Source organism: Oratosquilla oratoria, chromosome 28, assembly GCF_046742065.1.
Source record: "Oratosquilla oratoria isolate Oo_2021 chromosome 28, ASM4674206v1, whole genome shotgun sequence".
NCBI classification, from domain to species: Eukaryota; Metazoa; Arthropoda; class Malacostraca; order Stomatopoda; family Squillidae; genus Oratosquilla; species Oratosquilla oratoria.
Window position 1 is genome coordinate 46,610,812 of NC_134804.1, and position 20,459 is coordinate 46,631,270.

The 20,459-nt window shown below is 36.7% G+C and overlaps 1 protein-coding gene across 21 annotated transcripts in view; it reads right to left on the reverse strand.

Annotated features, from left to right (window-relative positions):
- Positions 1-20,459, reverse strand: part of LOC143040394 (anoctamin-1-like) — a 62,130-nt gene that overhangs the window by 23,649 nt on the left and 18,022 nt on the right. For 4 of the 21 annotated variants that reach the window (XM_076211426.1, XM_076211427.1, XM_076211429.1 and 1 more), the window contains exons 2-7: positions 9,820-9,918; positions 9,119-9,226; positions 7,841-8,037; positions 6,979-7,057; positions 2,763-2,834; positions 725-885 (exon numbers count right to left, since the gene is read on the reverse strand). In XM_076211426.1, coding sequence (XP_076067541.1) covers positions 725-885; positions 2,763-2,834; positions 6,979-7,057; positions 7,841-8,037; positions 9,119-9,226; positions 9,820-9,912 — 710 coding nt within the window. In that variant the 5' untranslated portion in view covers positions 9,913-9,918. Of the gene's footprint in view, positions 1-724; positions 886-1,742; positions 1,779-2,762; positions 2,835-6,108; positions 6,148-6,978; positions 7,058-7,840; positions 8,038-9,118; positions 9,227-9,754; positions 9,919-15,099; positions 15,209-20,459 lie in introns of those variants that run through there. The other 17 variants (XM_076211424.1, XM_076211417.1, XM_076211419.1 and 14 more) reach the window with 10 other exon arrangements.

Sequence of the window (20,459 nt, forward strand, 5' to 3'; positions counted from 1 at the left end):
CTTTCTTAATTTTCCTAGGGGTTGTATCATTACCATGGTACCTTCAAAGGGATTAACTAAAGAAGTAACTGCTTAAATCATTGAACTAAAGAATGCAGTCCATGGAACTAAAGAAATCAGAGAAATGTTGAAGGTGGCCAAGTCCAAAGTCAAAAATACATGGCACAATTTCAGGAGGGAGAAGGGCAGGAGAGATCACCCCAGGGATCTTGGATAGGGTGTCCTAAGAAGACTCCAAGGGCTTTGAACATCATAAAGCATACTTTAGAGTCAAATACATGTCTTCTTAGGACAGCCTGTCCTAGGTTTCTGGGATGGTATCTCCAACCCTCCTCCCTCTTGAAATCGCACCATATATTTCTTGACTAGATTTGGCCACCTTCAACATTTCACCGATTTCTTTAGTTCCGTATGTAGTCCTATGATTTTGGCTACTATTTATTTTGTTAATTCCTTTGTAAGTGTCATGGTAATGATACAGCCCTTAGGGAAATAAAAGAAAACCAGTGTGAAAAAAGGCAAAGTCCCAAAGAGAGGGGTTACATGTGCATCCTTTTCCTACAACAGCAGGGAACAAATGGCTGGGTTCTCCCTCATACTCTGCTCTGTCAGCCTGACATGACAGCAGGAAGTTACCAGATACTTTCTATCTACATAATTTCACATCAGAAAATGGCATCCTACAATGATATATAAAACAAAATCAAGGTGCTAGTCAACTTACAAATATTCTCTATCGCGGGAGTAGACAGCTGTAAAATGCCTATTCTTGGGTGGGAATACGTCGTTGTCAGTTCGTACAAAGTCAAAGATACTGCTGAGCCAGTCTGTCATGTCAAGAAGTACAGATGGAGTTGCAAATTCAAGAACTGGGAGGCCAGGAAACTGATAAACAGAAGGGGAATATAATATTAGATTCTTATATACAAAATTTTACAGATTTATATTTCATATACAAAATTACTTCAAAATTATATTCATGAAAACACTTACGTATGAACACATTCTACCATCACCAAAATATTAGGATGAACAAGCTAAAGAAGAGGTGTTCATGTAAAATAAAGCAAGCTACAAGATGTGTGAAAAAGAATTCTTTAAGTTACTTTCTTTACATGGAAGGTATAATAAATTGAACAGAAATGTAATTATAGTATGAAATTCTGAACTTGAAGATTAGAATTAAGTTAGTCAATGTGATGTCAGTTAAATTTTTGAAAGATTATTATAACCTGATGGTTACTATATTTTTATTATGATCTATAAACAAGAAAAATGAACTTAAAAAAACTGTATTTTTTGTTTCCCCCACATAAAATAAACCATAACATGCACAATTGTGATGCATATGATGCAGATCTGCTGTTGATGTCAAACATGGAGTACACTACACTAATGAAAGCATGTCTGATAAGGCAAAACCTTACCATTTTCAAGTGTTAAAAGAACAGAAGAAAATTAGATGGAGCTCGCTACTCTGGAAATGTGTGGTCTTCAGATTTGCTCCTCTCTATTACCAGCAATGCTGGCAAGAACTTTAGAAGAACAATGAATGGTGACACAAAGTATTCCTAAGCAATACTGATAACTGATAATAATATCTTAGTTTTCTAGGATATATCCATACGTTGAAATTTGTCATTCTAAGAAGCAAACAGATTTCCTGAAGATCACCAGAGTACGAACCCAATGCAAAAAGCCATGCAGCGAAGAACCAAATTAAAATGGGCAAAGCGCCTTACATGGAGAACAATCCGATGTTCCACAATATCCATTTTCTGCAAAACCACAAATGAGAAGGGAAGATATAAAATAAAAAGCAAAACCCAAAAACAAAAAATTAAAAAACATGAGTCAATCACAAAAATCCCCAGTGCAGTAAATGAGGAAACAAGTTGTAAACAAACTCACTCCACACAATTAGTATCTGTACTTTTGACATGGAGTACAAGAAATAAAAGCACATCGTGAGTAAATTAGCATAATATAAAATATATCAATTAAGCAGTATCTTGTATCCTTGGTACAGCTCTTTGATCTTTTCATTAACCCCCAATTCCATATTCCTGGGGAAATATATATAAAAGGAAACCCAAGCTCCAATTCCAATTTCAAAATAAAGGAAATAAATTTGGTCATATATCTGGCTTACTCCATTCCTATGAAATGCACCAATAAAAAGCAAAAAAGGAAACAAATAAATAAAAAATATATAAATAAAACATAATTGACAAATTTAAACAGCCATTCTGGATTACAAGCCAGTAATATTTAACTTCAACCCACAAAATGGGGGCTATAAATTGTGCTGCTGGCTATATCGCTGTACCCATGCAATTTTGGTGCAATGATTGTCTAGCTTTCCCACAAGCATTTTGGCTTCTGCTTAAACTACAGTCTCGTTTTAGCTTCTTCACTTTACTCTTAAAATTTCAATTTGACATTCCATTACGTGGACTACCTCCACTTCTGTACATATACTTCCCCTAATTAACAGCCAATGTCACAGTGAAGAATACCATCATCACTACGCAACTAAACTATCAAAATGTGTTAAGAGAAACCATTCTTGTCAACACTGGAATGGACTACTGGCCCTTGTTTCTGCACAAAATAATGACATCATCTTGCAAATGAATGACCTATTATGAAACGGAATCAAAACCTGCAATGGTTAGGAGTTAAGTCAGTAACAAGGGCCGTTGTTAAGGTAATATTAGTCAAGATGCCCTGCGGACATTGGAGACCGGACCCAACCCTACCATTTCGCTTACCAGCTCCTGTAATAGCTCACCAGCTTTTTCTAAGAAGTTCTTCTTAACCCAGGGCTCACACTTTGAGGACACAGTAGTAAAAAAATAGGTATATTTATAACTTGCACTACTGCATGATATAATATACTTACAAAAAATTTACACCCCCTTATGTAAGGGATGAGGTCTTTTTGTATACGTATGTATGCATGTGTGTAAATATATACATGTATATATGAATATATATATGTGTGTATATATATATATTATATATATATATATATATATACATACATATATATATATATATAATATATATACACAGAGAAACCATCAAAGAAAATAATAAAATGATGACCAAATGCTTTTGTATATTTAGATATCCTCAGACATCCTGAGGATGTCTTAACAGATGAAAACACTCGATCATCATATTATTTCCCTTGGTGGTTTTACTGCATATTTAGAATCATTCACGAGTTCACGTGATTTCTCATGCATATATATATATATATATATATATATATATATTATATACACATACATGTGTATATATACATACCAGTCTCTACTCACACCTACTTCTCCTCAACCCTCCCTGTTCAACAGACATTTTACTTATCACTACACCAATACAGTACAGGCAACAGTCCAATGTTTTTTCTGAGAGAGAGATCCAAGTGAGGGCCCAAGGATGACTGCCAGCTGCTATGGGACTGTAGGCTTCTAGTCAGTGAAATTTGAGGGAAGATTATCATACATTTACGAATACATGTACAAACCTATTCTAATTTTTACCCAAATTACCCTTCATATTACTTCCTTCTATTCAACCATACATGTACATCTCCACCCACACCAACATAGTAACTTTATCCATACTTTGTCCTCTTTCTATTCTGGACACCCTACCATTCTCCCAAACTCTAATTCACTTTTTTTCTTTTCGCCCAACTTTTGTTCAGATTTAATACTTAGAGGGTGGCATGGCTTAGTAGCAGAGTGCTGACCTTGCAGTATGGGGATGTGGGTTCAAAGGGGGGGGGGGGCAGGATAGGTTTGAACCCAGTTCTGGACACCCTACTGCATTATCCCATGATGATGTCTCTTTACAAGACCTGCCCCTATGCACTCTGGCATAGGACTGAATTTGACTAACTCTTCCACCTCTCTTAACAATCAATCAATCCATTTGTTGCCCCCGGTCTCTGTTGCAGAAGACCTGTGGCCTTTAGGTCCTTGAGGAGGTGGGGAGTGTTGAATCCATTTGGCATTCATTGGTGGGTCTATGATGTCTGCCTTCCTTTTCCTTGAGAGATCAGGGTTAGGGGGTGGGGCGTTATCCTCCTCTCCTCACCATCTTCTTGCACAGTACAGCTACTTATAAACTGGACTTAAGCACCTCCTTCTCACAAACATACTACCAATCTCCTTTTTGCTCTCACTTATTCCACATCCAGAGACATTCAAAGATGCAAATACTAGAGTTCTCATTGGAATCTTCCTCCCAGACCCTCTTTTGCCTTCTCTTAATTAGGGAAACTTAGAGTGGGGAAGTCCTAATTCCTTAACTAAGCCCCTCTCAGTTGCCTTTCATAACATGCACAAGTACGGTGGTGACATTCTCATCCTTCCCACCATTGAAGAAAAGAGCAGAATCAACTAGAAATATAAAGAAAAAAATATATATATATGCATACATATGCACCACACACTGAGCATTTACACAGGGTTCCTGCACTACAGACGTACTATAAATATCCAGGTCTGAAACATGAAAACATACGTATATACAGTGGTCTTGCAAGTTCTGCATGTGTTTTGTTCTGACTATAACACACAATTAGTGATTTGCTGAATTTGTGACTTATGTTTACATGTTAAATGCATCAATCATTCAGGCACTATTGTAAGTTGTCTTTTTTTTTGTTTTGTTTTTTTACCATATCATTCTATCTACCTATATACTTCAGGGCTTCTTTCTACTTCTAAGGGAGGTAGCCAGCCAAGGCATGCATCTCTTATATGTGAGAAGCCTTTTGGTACAGATAGTTGCTGCTGATTTTTTCAGCTATACTAGGCACACTTTCCTTAGTTTTATTTTAAGTACACAGCATCCACAGCGACACAGCAACCCAAAATATCAAGTAAAATAGCTTTAAACAAACAATAGGAATGAAGATTTACAAGTACATTTTAAATGATGCCTGACTACACAAGTATTTATAGAAAAAGATATGGGGACTCTCATGAATGGCTTCTTTATGTTTTGTGTTGTTTGTGGGATGAACCATGATGTGGAGGTGTAGTCAAGTAAGATTCTTGCAAAATGTTCCTATAATAGGATTAGTGCTTCCTTCTGCCTGTGCTTGCTATAGATCTTAGTAGTGTGGTAATTGTTGTTTGGATATCGTAATGTTTACCTTGGTTCGGTGATTTCCCTCAAAGCATTACGGTAATTTCTTTCGATTCAGGAACCTTTTCCGCATCTTTGAACCACACCTATCGTAACTTTAGATAAAATACGATTAAACTCCCCTCCCTTATATTTATTGAATCTATAAGGTAATTTTGGTTTAAAAATCAGGAAACTTTGAGAATTTGCTTAAGGTTAAAGTTAACCCATGGCTTCGCATTTTTGAACACGTAAGAGTCCCACCGTATACAGCTACTTTCTTTGGCCTACTCAGATCACACCCAGAGCTCTGGACCCTGAGACACCTATCTTGAAACCTGACTGCAAGGGACCTTTTTACGTCTTCTCAACAGAAGCCTTCTATTTCTAATTAACTTCAGACCACTCGTCTGAGAATGCTAACAAGTAAGTTCTCAGATTTTCCCATTGTATTTATTGATCCACAATCACCATAGTAGGTTTAGTTTCTTGTTGGCTTTTACTGATAGGTCTTTGATGTGTGGACTGAAGGACATATATCAAAAGTGAGTCCTAGGATAATCCACATAATCTAATTAATCACCAGCACTGTAATGTTTAGGCTTGTCAATTGTTAATTCAAAGTAAGATACACATCGATTTAGCATCCTCTAATATTATATCATGATAATGACAGCTAATATACAAAAGAATGCAGGTCAAACCTGGAGAAGTCACAAAGTGGTGAATTTAGGGTACTACACAGAACTAGGATATCACAGAACCTGGGCAACAACAGAATTTGCAAGTCCACTGTATATGAAATAAAAAAAATAAATACCAATAAAAAATATGCCTCCACATATCTAAAGAACGGACAAGAGACATATCATTACTGCAGAACTTGCACCAATATGCCACAACACTTAACCATACCCAAGCTGAACAAACTAACCAATCTTCTGCTAAAAAGTAATTTACCAATTGGAACTGGAGGTGTACAGGAAATTCTCCAAGGCGCTGTAAAATCAATGTTCATATAATGGCATACAATGCCTACCCATGTATTAATGTAGTTTTTAATTATAATTCAGACACATCTAGTGGGTAATATACACTCAATATCTTAATGGAATTTGTTAAAACAAAAGAATCATACATATATTTCCAGATACATACTAACAAAACTTGTCAACTCACCATCTGTAAATAATAGGCAAGGGATAAAACATATTCATTCCTGTCATTACACTGACTAACCTCTTCCACCTGCTGATACTCTTTACAGACTTTCTTCTGGCATAATGCTAGGCATTACTGCTGAATCCACCTCACAATATTTGCCAAAACAAAATTTGTAAACAATGTTTTGAGGTCAAAGACCTAAAGTGATGTGTTGAGCACAATATAAAAATTGAAGTATTACCAATATCTCATCCCATTCATACTCTTAACCTATCCAAGCAGAAAAAACAAAATTATTTTTAATACTAAACAATTACACAGAACCTCTAACTCCCAATAATTGAAATGTATTTAGTATCAAAATTTTACATTTTATACTACTAGGTATACACTTAAGAGTAGTCATTCAATTAATAACTGAAGCTGACTGAACAGATGAAGCAAATACTTCTATGGGAGGATATAGAAGTCCATACTCCAGTAAACAGCTACTTCAAAAATTTTATATGACTCTCCTTTAATTCACTGTAATTTGTTAACATTTTGTTAAAAATGTCATTCTGAAACACAACTGAACCTATCACCCACTACAAATTTCCTATAATTAATTTACAAGTAAAGACAAAAGTAAAAAGAGAAAATCCCAATCTCCTTTATTTTTCTTACCTCCTTCATTGGCATTCGCAGTTTAAGTATCTCTGCATACCTGGTGCACACCTCAAACGGGGCATGGATCTTAACAAACCTGTGCATTGAAATGGGAAAAGAAATGACTACTATCTCCTATACAAGTTTAGGTTGAAATTATTACACTATGTTGGTGGATAAAACTGGTTAGTTGGTTCAAATGCTTTTTTATAGTTCTGGGATGCATCCAATTTGCTAAACAACCATCCATTTACAATCTCTCTTTAATTGCATACCTCTTATGTCATACAACAATGCATTTCTAATTTAGTCAATTTTCTTACAAGTTCATTCATTTGATCTTAACCTTCAACAAAATAGCTTATTTTATATTTTATTGGCTGATGCCTGTTGAGCTGTTGTGCCAAGAAACCAAATTTTACTGCGGGTCCTCAAGGAATAAACGGTGGTATTCTTAAAAAAAATTCTTTCCTTATATAAATCCTTGGAAGGGAAAGATTTATATAAGGAAAGAATTTTTTTTTTTAAGAATACCACCATAAGAATCTTATGGTGGTATTCTTAAAAAAAATATTTCCTTATATAAATCTTTCCCTTCCAAGGATTTATATAAGATTTATACAAGGAAAGAATCTTTTTAAGAATACCACATAAAGACACCCATCAACCCATGGTTCAACCATCAGCAAAACAAGTGAGAAAGTTTTAGTCTTCGAATTCACTTAGTTGGCCAACTTGTTGAAAAGGTTACGAAACATGCATTCACATTCTTATTACTTATCTTCAAATTTAAAAAAAATCAACAGACCACTTATCATTCAAAGTCATACGGTACTACAAATTTACGATCATGCAGACAACAATCTAAGAAGCAACCAACCTAAGAGGAACATCTTGAACAAAGTCAATTTCGAGACTTAAACCTTCCTTCTCGAGATTCTCTTCAAATACTTTTCTTCTGTCTTCATGCATCGCTGCATGTTCATTCTCTGGGTCGATCCGGGAGACAAGCACGAAGTCTATACTCCTGACTTCATCTTTGAAGTACAGCTCGGGTTTTAGTACCTCCCCCTCCTGCTGTTAAAAGAAGTTATACATTATTAATACATACATACATATACAGGCTTTTTCCCCCTTCCACGGGAGGCAGCCAAAAAGAAAAAGGCATAGAAACCACTCCCAACCATTCCATTTCCTATATATTCCACTCCTCCACCCACCTCCCTCCCTCTTATCTTGGCACCTCCTGGATGACAGGTCATTTCTGCATCCTGTCCACTGCCCTGGGTCAGAAGCAGTGTTGCAAGACACAGCAAAGCCGCTTCATGCAGAAAAGGAGAAGATGGGGAGAAATCCCTTCGGGCTGCGTCAATTTTTTTTCTCATACATACTTCCTCACCCCCCATCCCCACCCACTCCCCCTCATGCATCACGGCATCATCCATACACATCCCTTCTCCATTCACCCCTATCTTCTGTCCTCTCCTGCCCTTCCTCCACAGACATTCCTCTCTTTTGTAATGCCCCTTTCACCACATCCATCCATTTATTAATAAATAATACACACCACCTCAATAGATAAGTGTTGAGGTGAATTTGGCACATGGAAAGAATGAACATAAAGACTATCAAAAAAGTGTGGAAAGCAAAAGTAAATAGTGAACTTGAAAGGATGATTAGGAATGAGGTGGATGAAGAAAGTGAAAGAGGCTTTGGATATTATGCCTACTGGGCAGTGAAAAGGAAGTGCAAAACATATGAGCAAGTGGAACAAGATTGTAAATAGATCAAAGGGTGATAGTCTAAAGAGATGTTCTCATATGCTCCATAAATGATTCTGAATGGATGAGATGGGGGTAATGATCAAGTGGTGGGGGTGAATCAGCTTGGGATGTAAGGTCATGTTTTCAAAGTGCTATGCTTTACAGCATTGCCCTTGACTCAAGCTGTGTGGTAGGTTAAAGGGATGGTCAGAGGGGCTTTAACTGTGTTTTAAAATCCACAAAAACCCAAAGTTATCCTCATCAAGAACACACACACGCGCGTTACTGCAAGTATTTGATCTATGCACATTCTTCCTTTGATATATATATGCAGGACCACTACTAGTAGGTACCTATTGACGATCTCTGACAAATCTTTTAGACTAATGCCTTACCTTGGCAGGAGGATCACCATTAACTTCCTCCATGTTGATGTCCTGATGATCGGCCATCAACTCTTTTTCCATTTCAGGTTCATAGAGATCGGTGGCTGAATAATATACCTGAAAGGAGGCAAGGTACATTCAATTTCCTTCATGCTAAATGTACACTAATGGAGTTCAAGTTGCTAGTAATCCACTCCTAAATACTGTTATACCACCTAAGTTCTATGATCAAAACAAATGTTATCTTATGATCATTTATTTACAAGAGTTCTATGCATTATCAAATCTTTATAAAACTGGCCTGAGATTATAACATGGAAAAACAGCTGTGGTATAATTTATCTATCTCCTATTCAGACAAATAGTATCTGAACAACAAAACCTGCACTACATTTTAATAAGCTGGTCCTAATTTTCCTTATCGAAACCTATCAGTAACTAAAGCTAATGAGCTTTGCTATGTTTATCAATCCATTGGCTGTGCTTCTGCATGTGGCATGTGCGGCAACTCTGGTGACAATCAAGTGACCACTACCAAACTGCCCAGGAACGTGTGTCTACGCTTCTACCACCACCTCAGCTCTTTCATGCACAGAAGCCATAACTTCATCTGCTGCTACGAAACTTCTCATTTCAACTAATAACCTCTGGGGGAGATCTTCAAACAACTCGCCACAGCCTGCCTTGAATCAATCTGAGCTTAGACTCACAGAAGTGTAGGAGGTGGGAGAGGCAAGGTGGCGTGAGGTACGGTGACTCTGCAGAGGTGTCGAGTATTCAGAGTCACCTCCGCTTGTGGACATCACAACCTAAGGGTTGGTACATTGCAAGCAAAGTTAAGACTGTTAGTATCACAGAGAAGAGCCTGGACTCAGTCAGTGATGGGCTATTCAAACACACAAATGCATTTGCCACGTCCATGGCAAATGCATTGCCATAACAATTCAACAAATAGCAAGCCATTCTATAATTCTTTTTTTTATTATTCCCTACTGACATCCATTGCAAACTCCATCAATTTCAATAACACAGCAAAAGGTTTCATTCAATAAACAATAGCTCCGGGTTTGCAATACTTAAGCTTTTGACCATAGCTAATCATGCTGTTAAACTACAATTGCCAATTCGTTTTTGCAATCACTACTATGATGGGCCTGCTTCTATTACCATCTTATTATGACAAATATTAGATTTAATAAAAACTGACAAATAATTTTTGTATATTCCAGTCTGAATAATTATGATTTTGGGGACATAATCAATAAAGATAGCCACTTATATAAATTGTAAACATCAAATAACATTGTATAACATTACAACACATATACAATATATGTGCACACTTTTTACTTATTTTCATATACAAGTGTTTACATAATACATAAACCCATCAAACCCCACTCCCATCTCAGCACACTGTGGATGCAGGGTCATCCCTGACCCTGTCACACTGTTCAGGTCAAAAACAATACAGAAGGTGCAGCACTTTGACAGTAGGGCCAAACATCTAGCTGGTCCTTCCCTACACACATTTTGTCATACAACAACCCCCGTCATAATTCATTCAAAATAATTTATGAAACTGGTGAGAATATCCTTTTAAACTGCATCAACCTTTCAATAATTCATTATCTCCCTCCAAATGTTGGAGTGAGATGAAGAAGGAGACTAAATAGATGGAAGGACATGGTTTAATGAAATGTTCATCTGTTCCATGGATAATTCTGATGGGATGAGAAGGGGTGTCACCACATAATGTAGTTGGGGACAACTGGTTCTGGCAATCACACTGCTAAATTAGTGCTGCACTTCACTGCATTGGCCTTAGGCTGGGAACAGGGATGACCTTTCATCCATAAGGTACCACGATAGGAGGTACTAAATGGGTTTTAATGTGTATGAAGTGGGTGTGTGCTTTGACTCCATCCTATTCTTAAATGGGGGAAAAGGCAGAGGTTGCCACCTTGTCTCATGTGAAAAACATTGGCTCCTCAATCAGTATGTGGAAGGCATGAGAAACACTTGGCTGCACACTATAAAAACTTGGGAACGTAAGCTACAAACCATCAATCTTCTTCTCAAACTCCTTAGTATGAGAAAATCTAAGACTTTATCCAAAGAAGCCATGAACCTTCACACTCAGGATAGGCCAGGACCCTGTCTATAACCAAGTAGGTAACACAATGTTACCCCTTCCTCATTCATTCCACTGGGGTTGAGAAACTTCACTTTTGATGAGGGCATTTTGACAACTACAATTATCTAGTAAAAATGCCACTGAAAACATTACATTCTCTCCTTTTTATCACTTCCATGAACTTAGTTACTTACTCCATACTTTAAATATTGTGGGAAGAAATTGCTTATTTACCTCTCACCTAGTAGTAAATCTAACATAAGCAACGACAGAAGTGTTACATAATCTTATAATGAAAATGCATACTAACAGATCTTTTGGTTTTTATTGAGGCCAGAAGCAAACTGATGAATATATGTTCTCCACTGCACACAATTTTCTTTCCAATCTCCGTATGTTCCATTACCCATTCTAATTTCCTACTCATTCCATCCAACATTGCACCTTTCAATCCATTACCCTCTATTTTGCACTTTAACTCACCCTTAACTATCCTTTCCTTTCTATACACTCGTACTTTCCATTTTCTCTCCAATCCTCCTTTCCCTCCCTCCTACCACCTTTGCTTTATACTCTCTTGACCTACTTGTCCCCTTCCAATCTCTCATGTCCACACCACATCATCAGAGCCTTGAGTTTCATGCTTGTTCTACGCATTTCTTTACCTCTCAGACATTTTATTCTTTCATTTAATATGACACGTACTCTTCAAGACTTCTTTCACTAGTTCCAGCACCCATAGCTCACTCATATATCATAACGGCTTTAATCAAGAGGAGTTTACGTGTTACAATAGAGGGCTGTGTGGTTTGTGCATATTGGATCTAGAAAGAGCATTTGATAAAGTACCTCAAACAACTATGGAAATATTAGCATATTGGAGAACTTAAGGAAATCTGAACGGGATGAGAATTTTTCTGAGAGATCAATACACAAGGACAGTAGTACAGGGTAAAGGGGTTATCACACTGGGCTATTTTTCCTCCAACCTCCAATTAATCGGCAGTACCATCCACCTCCAGAACTTTTTCCACTGTAAAATCACTATGGCAAATTATTTTGTTTTCTACAGAAAAATACATTTAATGTCATTTGGTATTCTACAGGAAAATTATTTTCCTCCAGCTTATCCGATTCTTTTCTGATAGCTGGGGGCTGCAAATCTGCTTCAACGGTCTGAGAAAAAAATTGCCCAGTGTGATAATGCCTTAAGATGTGAGGATGGTGAGTGAATGACCAATGGTATCCCACAAAAGTCAGTAAAGGCATCCATGTTCTTGATTTATGCAAATGATATTTTTAGAGAGAGAGAGAGAGAGAGAGAGAGAGAGAGAGAGAGAGAGAGAGAGAGAGAGAGAGAGAGAGAGAGAGAAGAGAGGGAGAAAGAGGGCAAGAGAGGGCAAGAGAGGGAGAGAGAGAGAGAGAAACAAGAGAGAGGAGAGAGAGAGAGAGAAACAAGAGAGAGGAGAGAGAGAGAAACAAGAGAGAGGAGAGAGAGAGAGAAACAAGAGAGAGGAGAGAGAGAGAAACAAGAGAGAGGAGAGAGAGAGGGGAGAGAGAGGAGAAAGAGAGGGGAGAGAGAGAGGAGAAAGAGAGGAGAGGAGAGAGAGAGAGAGGACAGGAGAGAGGGGACAGAGGAGAGAGAGAGAGAGAGAGAGAGAGAGAGAGAGAGAGAGAGAGAGAGGACAGGAGAGAGGGGACAGAGGAGAGAGAGAGGAGAGAGAGGAGAGAGAGAGAGGAGAGAGAGAGAGGAGAGAGAGGAAAGAGGAGAGAGAGGAAAGAGGAGAAAGAGGAGAGAGAGGAAAGAGGAGAGAGAGGAAAGAGGAGAGAGAGGAAAGAGGAGAGAGAGGAAAGAGGAGAGAGAGGAAAGAGGAGAGAGAGGACAGGAGAGAGAGGACAGGAGAGAGGGGACAGAGGAGAGAGAGAGAGGAAAAGAGAAAGAAGAGAGAAAAGAGAAAGGAGACAGACAGAGAGAAGAGAGAGAGGAGAGAGACTACAGAAGTGTTTGAAGATGAGGCAAATATCATGAGGAAAATAAAATAAATCAAATGCTGCACTAAAGTCTACAGGCCTAATGCAGCTGGCAAATGCCCTCCCCCATGTCTCTCAAAAGAAACCCCAAACTGATGTCTGCATTGCACTAGTGGGGGACTTTATGTTACCAGCTGAAAGTAGTAGAGGGGGGGGGAACTGTCACCGATTGTCAGCTTTCCTTGTGCTTAAATTTTTAAGGTGGAGGAAACAAAGTTGATAAAGAGTTCTAGGACTGTCTCCAAAGACCAAAGTCAGTCTCTCTGGGGCTAAATGGACATGAGAAAATAGACGGGATTTGAGGATGGGCAACAGGGAGATGACTCCATGATGTCTTTACCACAGTAGCATCTCATTGTCAGTCCCCGCAGAAAAACAGATGAAGACTACAAATTGTTACTAAAAGATATTGACAGATCATATGACTGGAGCCAATTTTGGGAAGTGAACTTCAATGTAAAAAAATGCCAAGTACTGGAAATAAACAAAAATATAGACAATCAATGATTTAGTCAATGGAAATTAAAACAATCACATCAGTAAGACTGTAGGAGAGACAGACACTACTGATGAATGTTAAGGTGTCTTTTCTCTACATGGCTGCAGATATGAAGAAACTTATGAAAAACCCAATCTGCTCAATAATGGGATATGCTGTGGTGACGGTCTTTGAACAAAGAAGGGTATAAAGTAAAGAGAAAACAAAGAACAACAACCAAAGAAATCTCCAGTCTAGCAGATAAACCATATGAAGAGAGATTAGATGCACTGAATCTGTATGCCACTCACAATCTTACAGATATGGATGTCAGGTGACTGTTTATGGACAGCACATCCATATATTTGGGTTCTTATCAATTTCTAATACTTGGTTCATGAGAGGGATTAAGGATGAACTGGCAGTTTACACATGGAAGAAAAGGGAACAGTAAGATACAACTAAGTGAAATAAGGACTTCTCTTATGCCACACTGCTTTGTAGGAAATGATGTAAATGTTGTACAGGTTGGAGAAAAAACAACAACATGGAAACCCACCACACACTCATCCAAAGCCCACTTATTGTACCCTGCCAGTACCCAGGTCAAAGGCAACACAGCAAGACACCATTTCTACAACATGGCCTGACGGCTAGAGATGATTTACCACTGCCATTTTATCTTATGGCAACCCCCCCACCCTCATTCACTCTGGAAATTTACGGAGCACACAAGAACCCCTTCAGGCTGTGCCTTTCCTCATCCATTTCCAATGAATCTCCATTCATTCCTATCATTTGTACATTTCCCTTGCTCATCAGGCATTCATTTTGCATCTAATGCTCATTTTACTTTATTCATTTACCTTATTCTTGGTCCTCCTTTTCATACATCCTTACAAACTCTACCATCAACTGCTTCAGGTGATCCTGACAGCAACAAGCAGTGTTACCTGCAAACAACAACTGGCTCACCTCCCACTTCTCTCCATTCTCACTAACTCCCAACCCATACTTAACACCCTTGTACCATATGCACATTGAAGAACCAAGGTAACATTACACAACCCAGGTGCAGCCCTGTCTTCACCTCAAACCACTCACTCTCCATAAAATAAATAGCCACCACAAATAAAAATCTTTTAATATGACCCAATTCTAACATTTAAGTAAAATTCTTAAAGAGATACTTTCTTCACAACTGAAATCAATATCAGATGCTGAAATTTCCTTGGAGAAATTTATCTGTCCTACATGATAAACTAACTCCTAACAGCAAATAATGTTACTATTTCTCTATGTTGATCGGTTCTACATCCTAAGAGTCGATTTGGTGCCTCCCACCTTGTTTGAAATGTACTTTGGTGATCTTCTTGGTGGGTTAATAGGAGGCAGCAGTGCACTCAAAAACTCTTCTATGCCAAACATTCTCTGCAGGATTCCATGGAAGAGGCTGTAATTTTCAGTGTCCACATGATGGACATTATAAGAAGGATGTAAAGGGTAATGGGGATACAAAGCTACCTCAGAACACTATGAAAATGCAGAGCAATACTGGGCTGCAGGGTTAAGTGCCACTAAGATCAAACAGTTGTTATACTGAAACAAGACATATTCAAACACAAAAAATATATACAGCAGGGTCTCTATATATATATGAATGGCTCACTCTACAACTTCTTTTCTAAACACAATTAAATTTGTATAACAAGCTGAAAACTGAATAACAAAATTCAAGCTGACTGCACATACTGTACATGTATTTACATAACTACTTTATAAAGGAAAGGAAAAATGCTAGTAAGATCCCGTCTCTCAAATTAATTATATTACCTGGGTACAAAATCAGCGATGGTTACATTTTGTGCTATATCTATCTATTCTTCAATTTTCATACTTGGATTTAATGTATTTACCTAAATGAATGTGGTTAGGAGTGTCCTTAATTGACTCGCTCACCATATTATACTTATTCTGTGTTGTAGACTGAACTTAGATTGAAATTTTCACACACTGTATAGAAAGTTATATTTTTTGTACAAACATTACCTATGAAGATACAATTACACAATGAACAATTTGGTTAATGATTATAGCTCCACAATGGACTATATTCATATATAGAGACCTCACTGTACATGAATATATTACCGGGTAGTTAAAAAGAAAACATTAACTCCTGAACTGCACAAATTTGTATTACAGACTTTATACAGAATAAACTTGCACTTCAAAATTCTAATGTTTCTAATTCTAGTCAACATCAAACTTAATATGTGCAAAAATTGACAGGGCATATTTCATCCAAATTTAAGCAACCAATAGACAAGAAACACTCTTCATATCAACTGTTCAATAATTTTCATGGCAGCTGTCTGTGATTCAAAGAATAATAATTTAAAAAATAAATAAAATTTATCATATATAAACTGGGTTTCTGAACAATGCCATTTTTATAACCATATCAATTGAACTATGGCTCGCTGAGTTTGTGTAATGGTTGGAGCTATGCTTATGGTGTCCCATCTCTACTTGAGTTAACATTTACTATAGAAAGATATTTTCAGATAAGTGATGATATAAAAACTATTTAACTAGTGTCTTTAAGCTGTAATACTTCATCCTTTTTTCCAGTGCCATTAAATGTCTTTGGATTCCAAAAGGTGTCTTAAGTCCACACTTGCTCACACACTCACATAAGCTAAGTTGCAAAATGTTTAATCTTTGCCTAAATATTTATTATTCATACTCAAAAAGGTCTTTCTATGGCTTGTTTTGCACAATCAGGCTGATTTATGACAAAATATATTTTCAAATGAAGGTACATTTATGAAGGCAGAATTTTTTTTTTTTATATGTATATGTATATATATATATATATATATATATATATATATATATATATATATATATATATATATATATATATATATATATATATATAGTGTATATATATATAATATCGAAAATATTATCTTTGGCTATTCAGATAGAATATATCTCTGGCTATAAAGAATTCTTTTAGAGTTTAGCATTATCTGTCTGTATTACAGCAAATACAATATTTTAACATGTTTATAATAACTGCACTATACAACTGATGAAAAGAATAAATAATTTGGAAACTTATAAAACTTCAAGAATAAAGCTTTGGTACGTTACAACTCCTATTAATGTCATTTGGCAACTCAAGTTCAGCACTTTCAGATTTCATTATAGCAATGCAGTACACTATTTCAAAAAGTTAAAAAATAAGTGATTTTTTTTGTAAAATTATAAAGATGACAAAAATAAACCTAGATGCCTAACAACTAATTAATCTTAATTAATGTGTCTTAATTTTATATCTTATGTATACTGTATTATACTAAAAGGACAGTGTATTCGTATATCTTTATACTTGTTATAACTATTCTTTTCATGCATACAAATGAAGTTACCTCAAAACAACATAAATGTTGCAAGTGGCTTGCAAAATGTAACATTTATACAATTTTCTACTTGTAAAACATAGGACTGCATTGCTTTACTTTGCCAAAGGCAAGCTCATAAGTCTCGGTGTCGGTAGTCATTTCTTATCATTTGACATAAGAGTAGATGGAAATGTGAAATGAATACAGTTGTCCATTGACATACATTGGGGTTAGGTAACAAAAACACCTGTACATGTTGAAAATCTGCATATTTTTGGCTGCCCTAATAAAAATACTGCTGGACCCCTCATTTCCTTATTTAATTAAAAACCCAATGTACATGTTTATATTTCAACATTAAAAAAAAAAAATAATAATAATAATAATAATAAAATAACAATAATAATGTACAGTACAGTATACTGTACTCAGACGATCTCTCCCTCTATCTTTCCCTGTTCCCTATTCCTGCCTCTACAATGTCAAACGTTTTATGAATAACAGCAGTCTGCCCTTAATATGTAATGGTACTGTAATTTATTCCATGTTGTCATTAAACATTTCCTATATAAACATGAAGGAAAAAAAAAAAGGTATTGTGGTGTGCAGTGTGATGAGCTGCATACACTTTAAACCTCAGCAGTTCAACATATCCCACTATCTTAACCCATATTTGCTCAGAACCATGTATGTAAAAGGACAACTGTATATGGTCATGGTCACAAGATTCTGACAGCATTCACAACACTGGAAAAAAGGGACACAAATGTAACTAAATTCTGCAGTGACATACTTCATACTAACGTCTATTGTACTTGTTACACAGACAGCTGTATAAATCTACATGTCAGTTCAGGAATTAACCTGCAGCACCAGGTAAAAAATCTGACAGTAAACATGACTGCTATTAAAACAAGGAACACCATCTAAAATGTAGGGAGGGTCTACATGAGTATAAAAATGCATAACAGCATAAACATCTTAACTGTTAAGCCAACGGTACTTTAATATGTAACATCAAGCCATGGGAAAATATCTAGTACAAGCAAAAAATCACCTGTCAAATTCTACAAGTTGTAGGTATGTGTGCTGTGTGTGTACGATAAAATAATGTACAGCAATCCTATTCCCAACACATACTATTCACAAAACTCCCAATCGTGAACATCCTAGAAAACCCTTATCTGTATGAAACACTACACAACTACAAAACACAGACCCTTCAACAAATTTAGAAACAAGCTATTTCAATCACACCAAAGTTTCCTTACTACAATGTTCTATTGATCAAATATCCCCTATACAAGAATATATATATTCCATTTCTTTCCAAGGGGTACATCAGCATCTATATCTCTTTTTTACAGGATGCATCTGGGAACTGACAAAAGCCACACATGTCTGTTGCCACTTACTATTCTATAAGCACTTTTTTGTTGAAACCTTCTACTTGATGGGTAAGGTTTGTGAGGAATTTTAGTGGAATGATCCTCTTTGAATCCATTTTGATTTGAAGTTGGTATATGTTGATTTTTTGTAAGATCAATTTTTCTTAGAAATGCTAAAAGAATGGGAGGGTCTGTAGGATACTGGCAGTCTGTTTGGTTTGGGGACGAGTATTGTGTGTCTAAAGATAATCTGGATGCCAATGTGTGACCAGAAATGGCTTAAGATGTCCCCCAGTGCTTTAAATGCAACAAGGTCTGGCAACAAAAATTAAAATTCTCAAGATACAATTGGACACCAAAGACCTCACCCTACACCAATAACTCATTAGAAAAGATAAATAAAAACAAGGTGGAGAGGTCAGCCTGGAAAGCTTTGGCTACATGTGAAACTTCACAAGTTTCAATAGGGATTCAGTGAACATTATAGAACTAAACTCCCTCTTCCATATGCTACTATCATTGAACTGAGTTGAGATCATCAAGCCTACCTATACAGAATGAACAATACAGCAAGAAGTGGAATCACTGACAATTACCTCATACAGATACTTCACAAAATAGGTAATGACTTTTTGCAGAATTTGCCAATTACATGAAGGTGGAATGTCCTAATGGTGAGCTGCATGCACTCACAAAAGTCGTTGCATTAACTTGTACCAGAAATGAAGACGTATTTGATTACCTAGTGGAATCAATTAAGCTACGGCTGCTACTGACACTTACCTGTAGCAAAAGAAGTTGCTAAGGTTACCCTGTCAGCGCACTTTTGGCATTCCTAACAAAAGACAATCGGGAAATATGGAAATAACCACGAGTCATTAGATATAACGGATTCGAGAACTTGACTCACCAAAATCAGATAAAAAAAATTGAAAACCTAACAGATTAACCACCGGCAGAGAAGTGCAAAGCAGAACCACCCATTACGATACACTTGTCACATGACAGCCATGCAAGGCCTAGCAATGAACTCGTTTTCGACATGAACGCGCGGAACGCTCTTCGGAAATGGTGCAATTTATGGCAAAGCGATATGTTTACGTCAAGACTTGTGGCCTAGTGACTTTATGCTGCTGTTCAAAACCAAACAATATTTTTATTGTATTATTTCAAGAACAGAGCATAACATTTACGTTCTTACAAATTTCATGCATGTTTAGTTATTTAGTATTTCCACTGTTATATCTATTAATAGTTATACTAACAACAGAGAAATTGTATTTCATGACCTAGTTTTGTTTTCAACAGTATCTAACGTTAGATATATCTTAATATTTTCATCTATTCACACACTAGATTATCATCAGTCTTAGGATTGTAACTTGCTGAGGTTGGCGTAAAATGTTACCAGAACATACATACAAATACAGACTAGAGCAAACACACACACATCACGAGCATAGTTCTTCTCGTAAGATAAACTAGTTAAATACACACAGGCAGACGTATGGGCACATTCTACAAGTCGTAGACATTGAAATCGTTTAAATTATGGTGATATTTGGTGTTATATATACAATTATTAGATTGTTGTCCGTTAATATTATGAAATTTACAATATTAGTAATTTTTATTCATATGTGGCCATTCCAGCATACCAAAGAAATACTTCATACATTCATCACTGTACATACATACAATACCAAGCAGCATCTGGCCACCGTGGTTAGGTATAGACTTCTCTCGCGGGGTCTCAGTGGAGATCCTTCTCAGCTGCGTCAATATAATAGACGGAATAACTTCAAACATCATCACATGCACATGTGGCTGTTATTTGAGGCGGATTGAACGTAAATTCGAAGACAGCTTCTATGTACGCCATTCATCACTCATCGGTGGAACT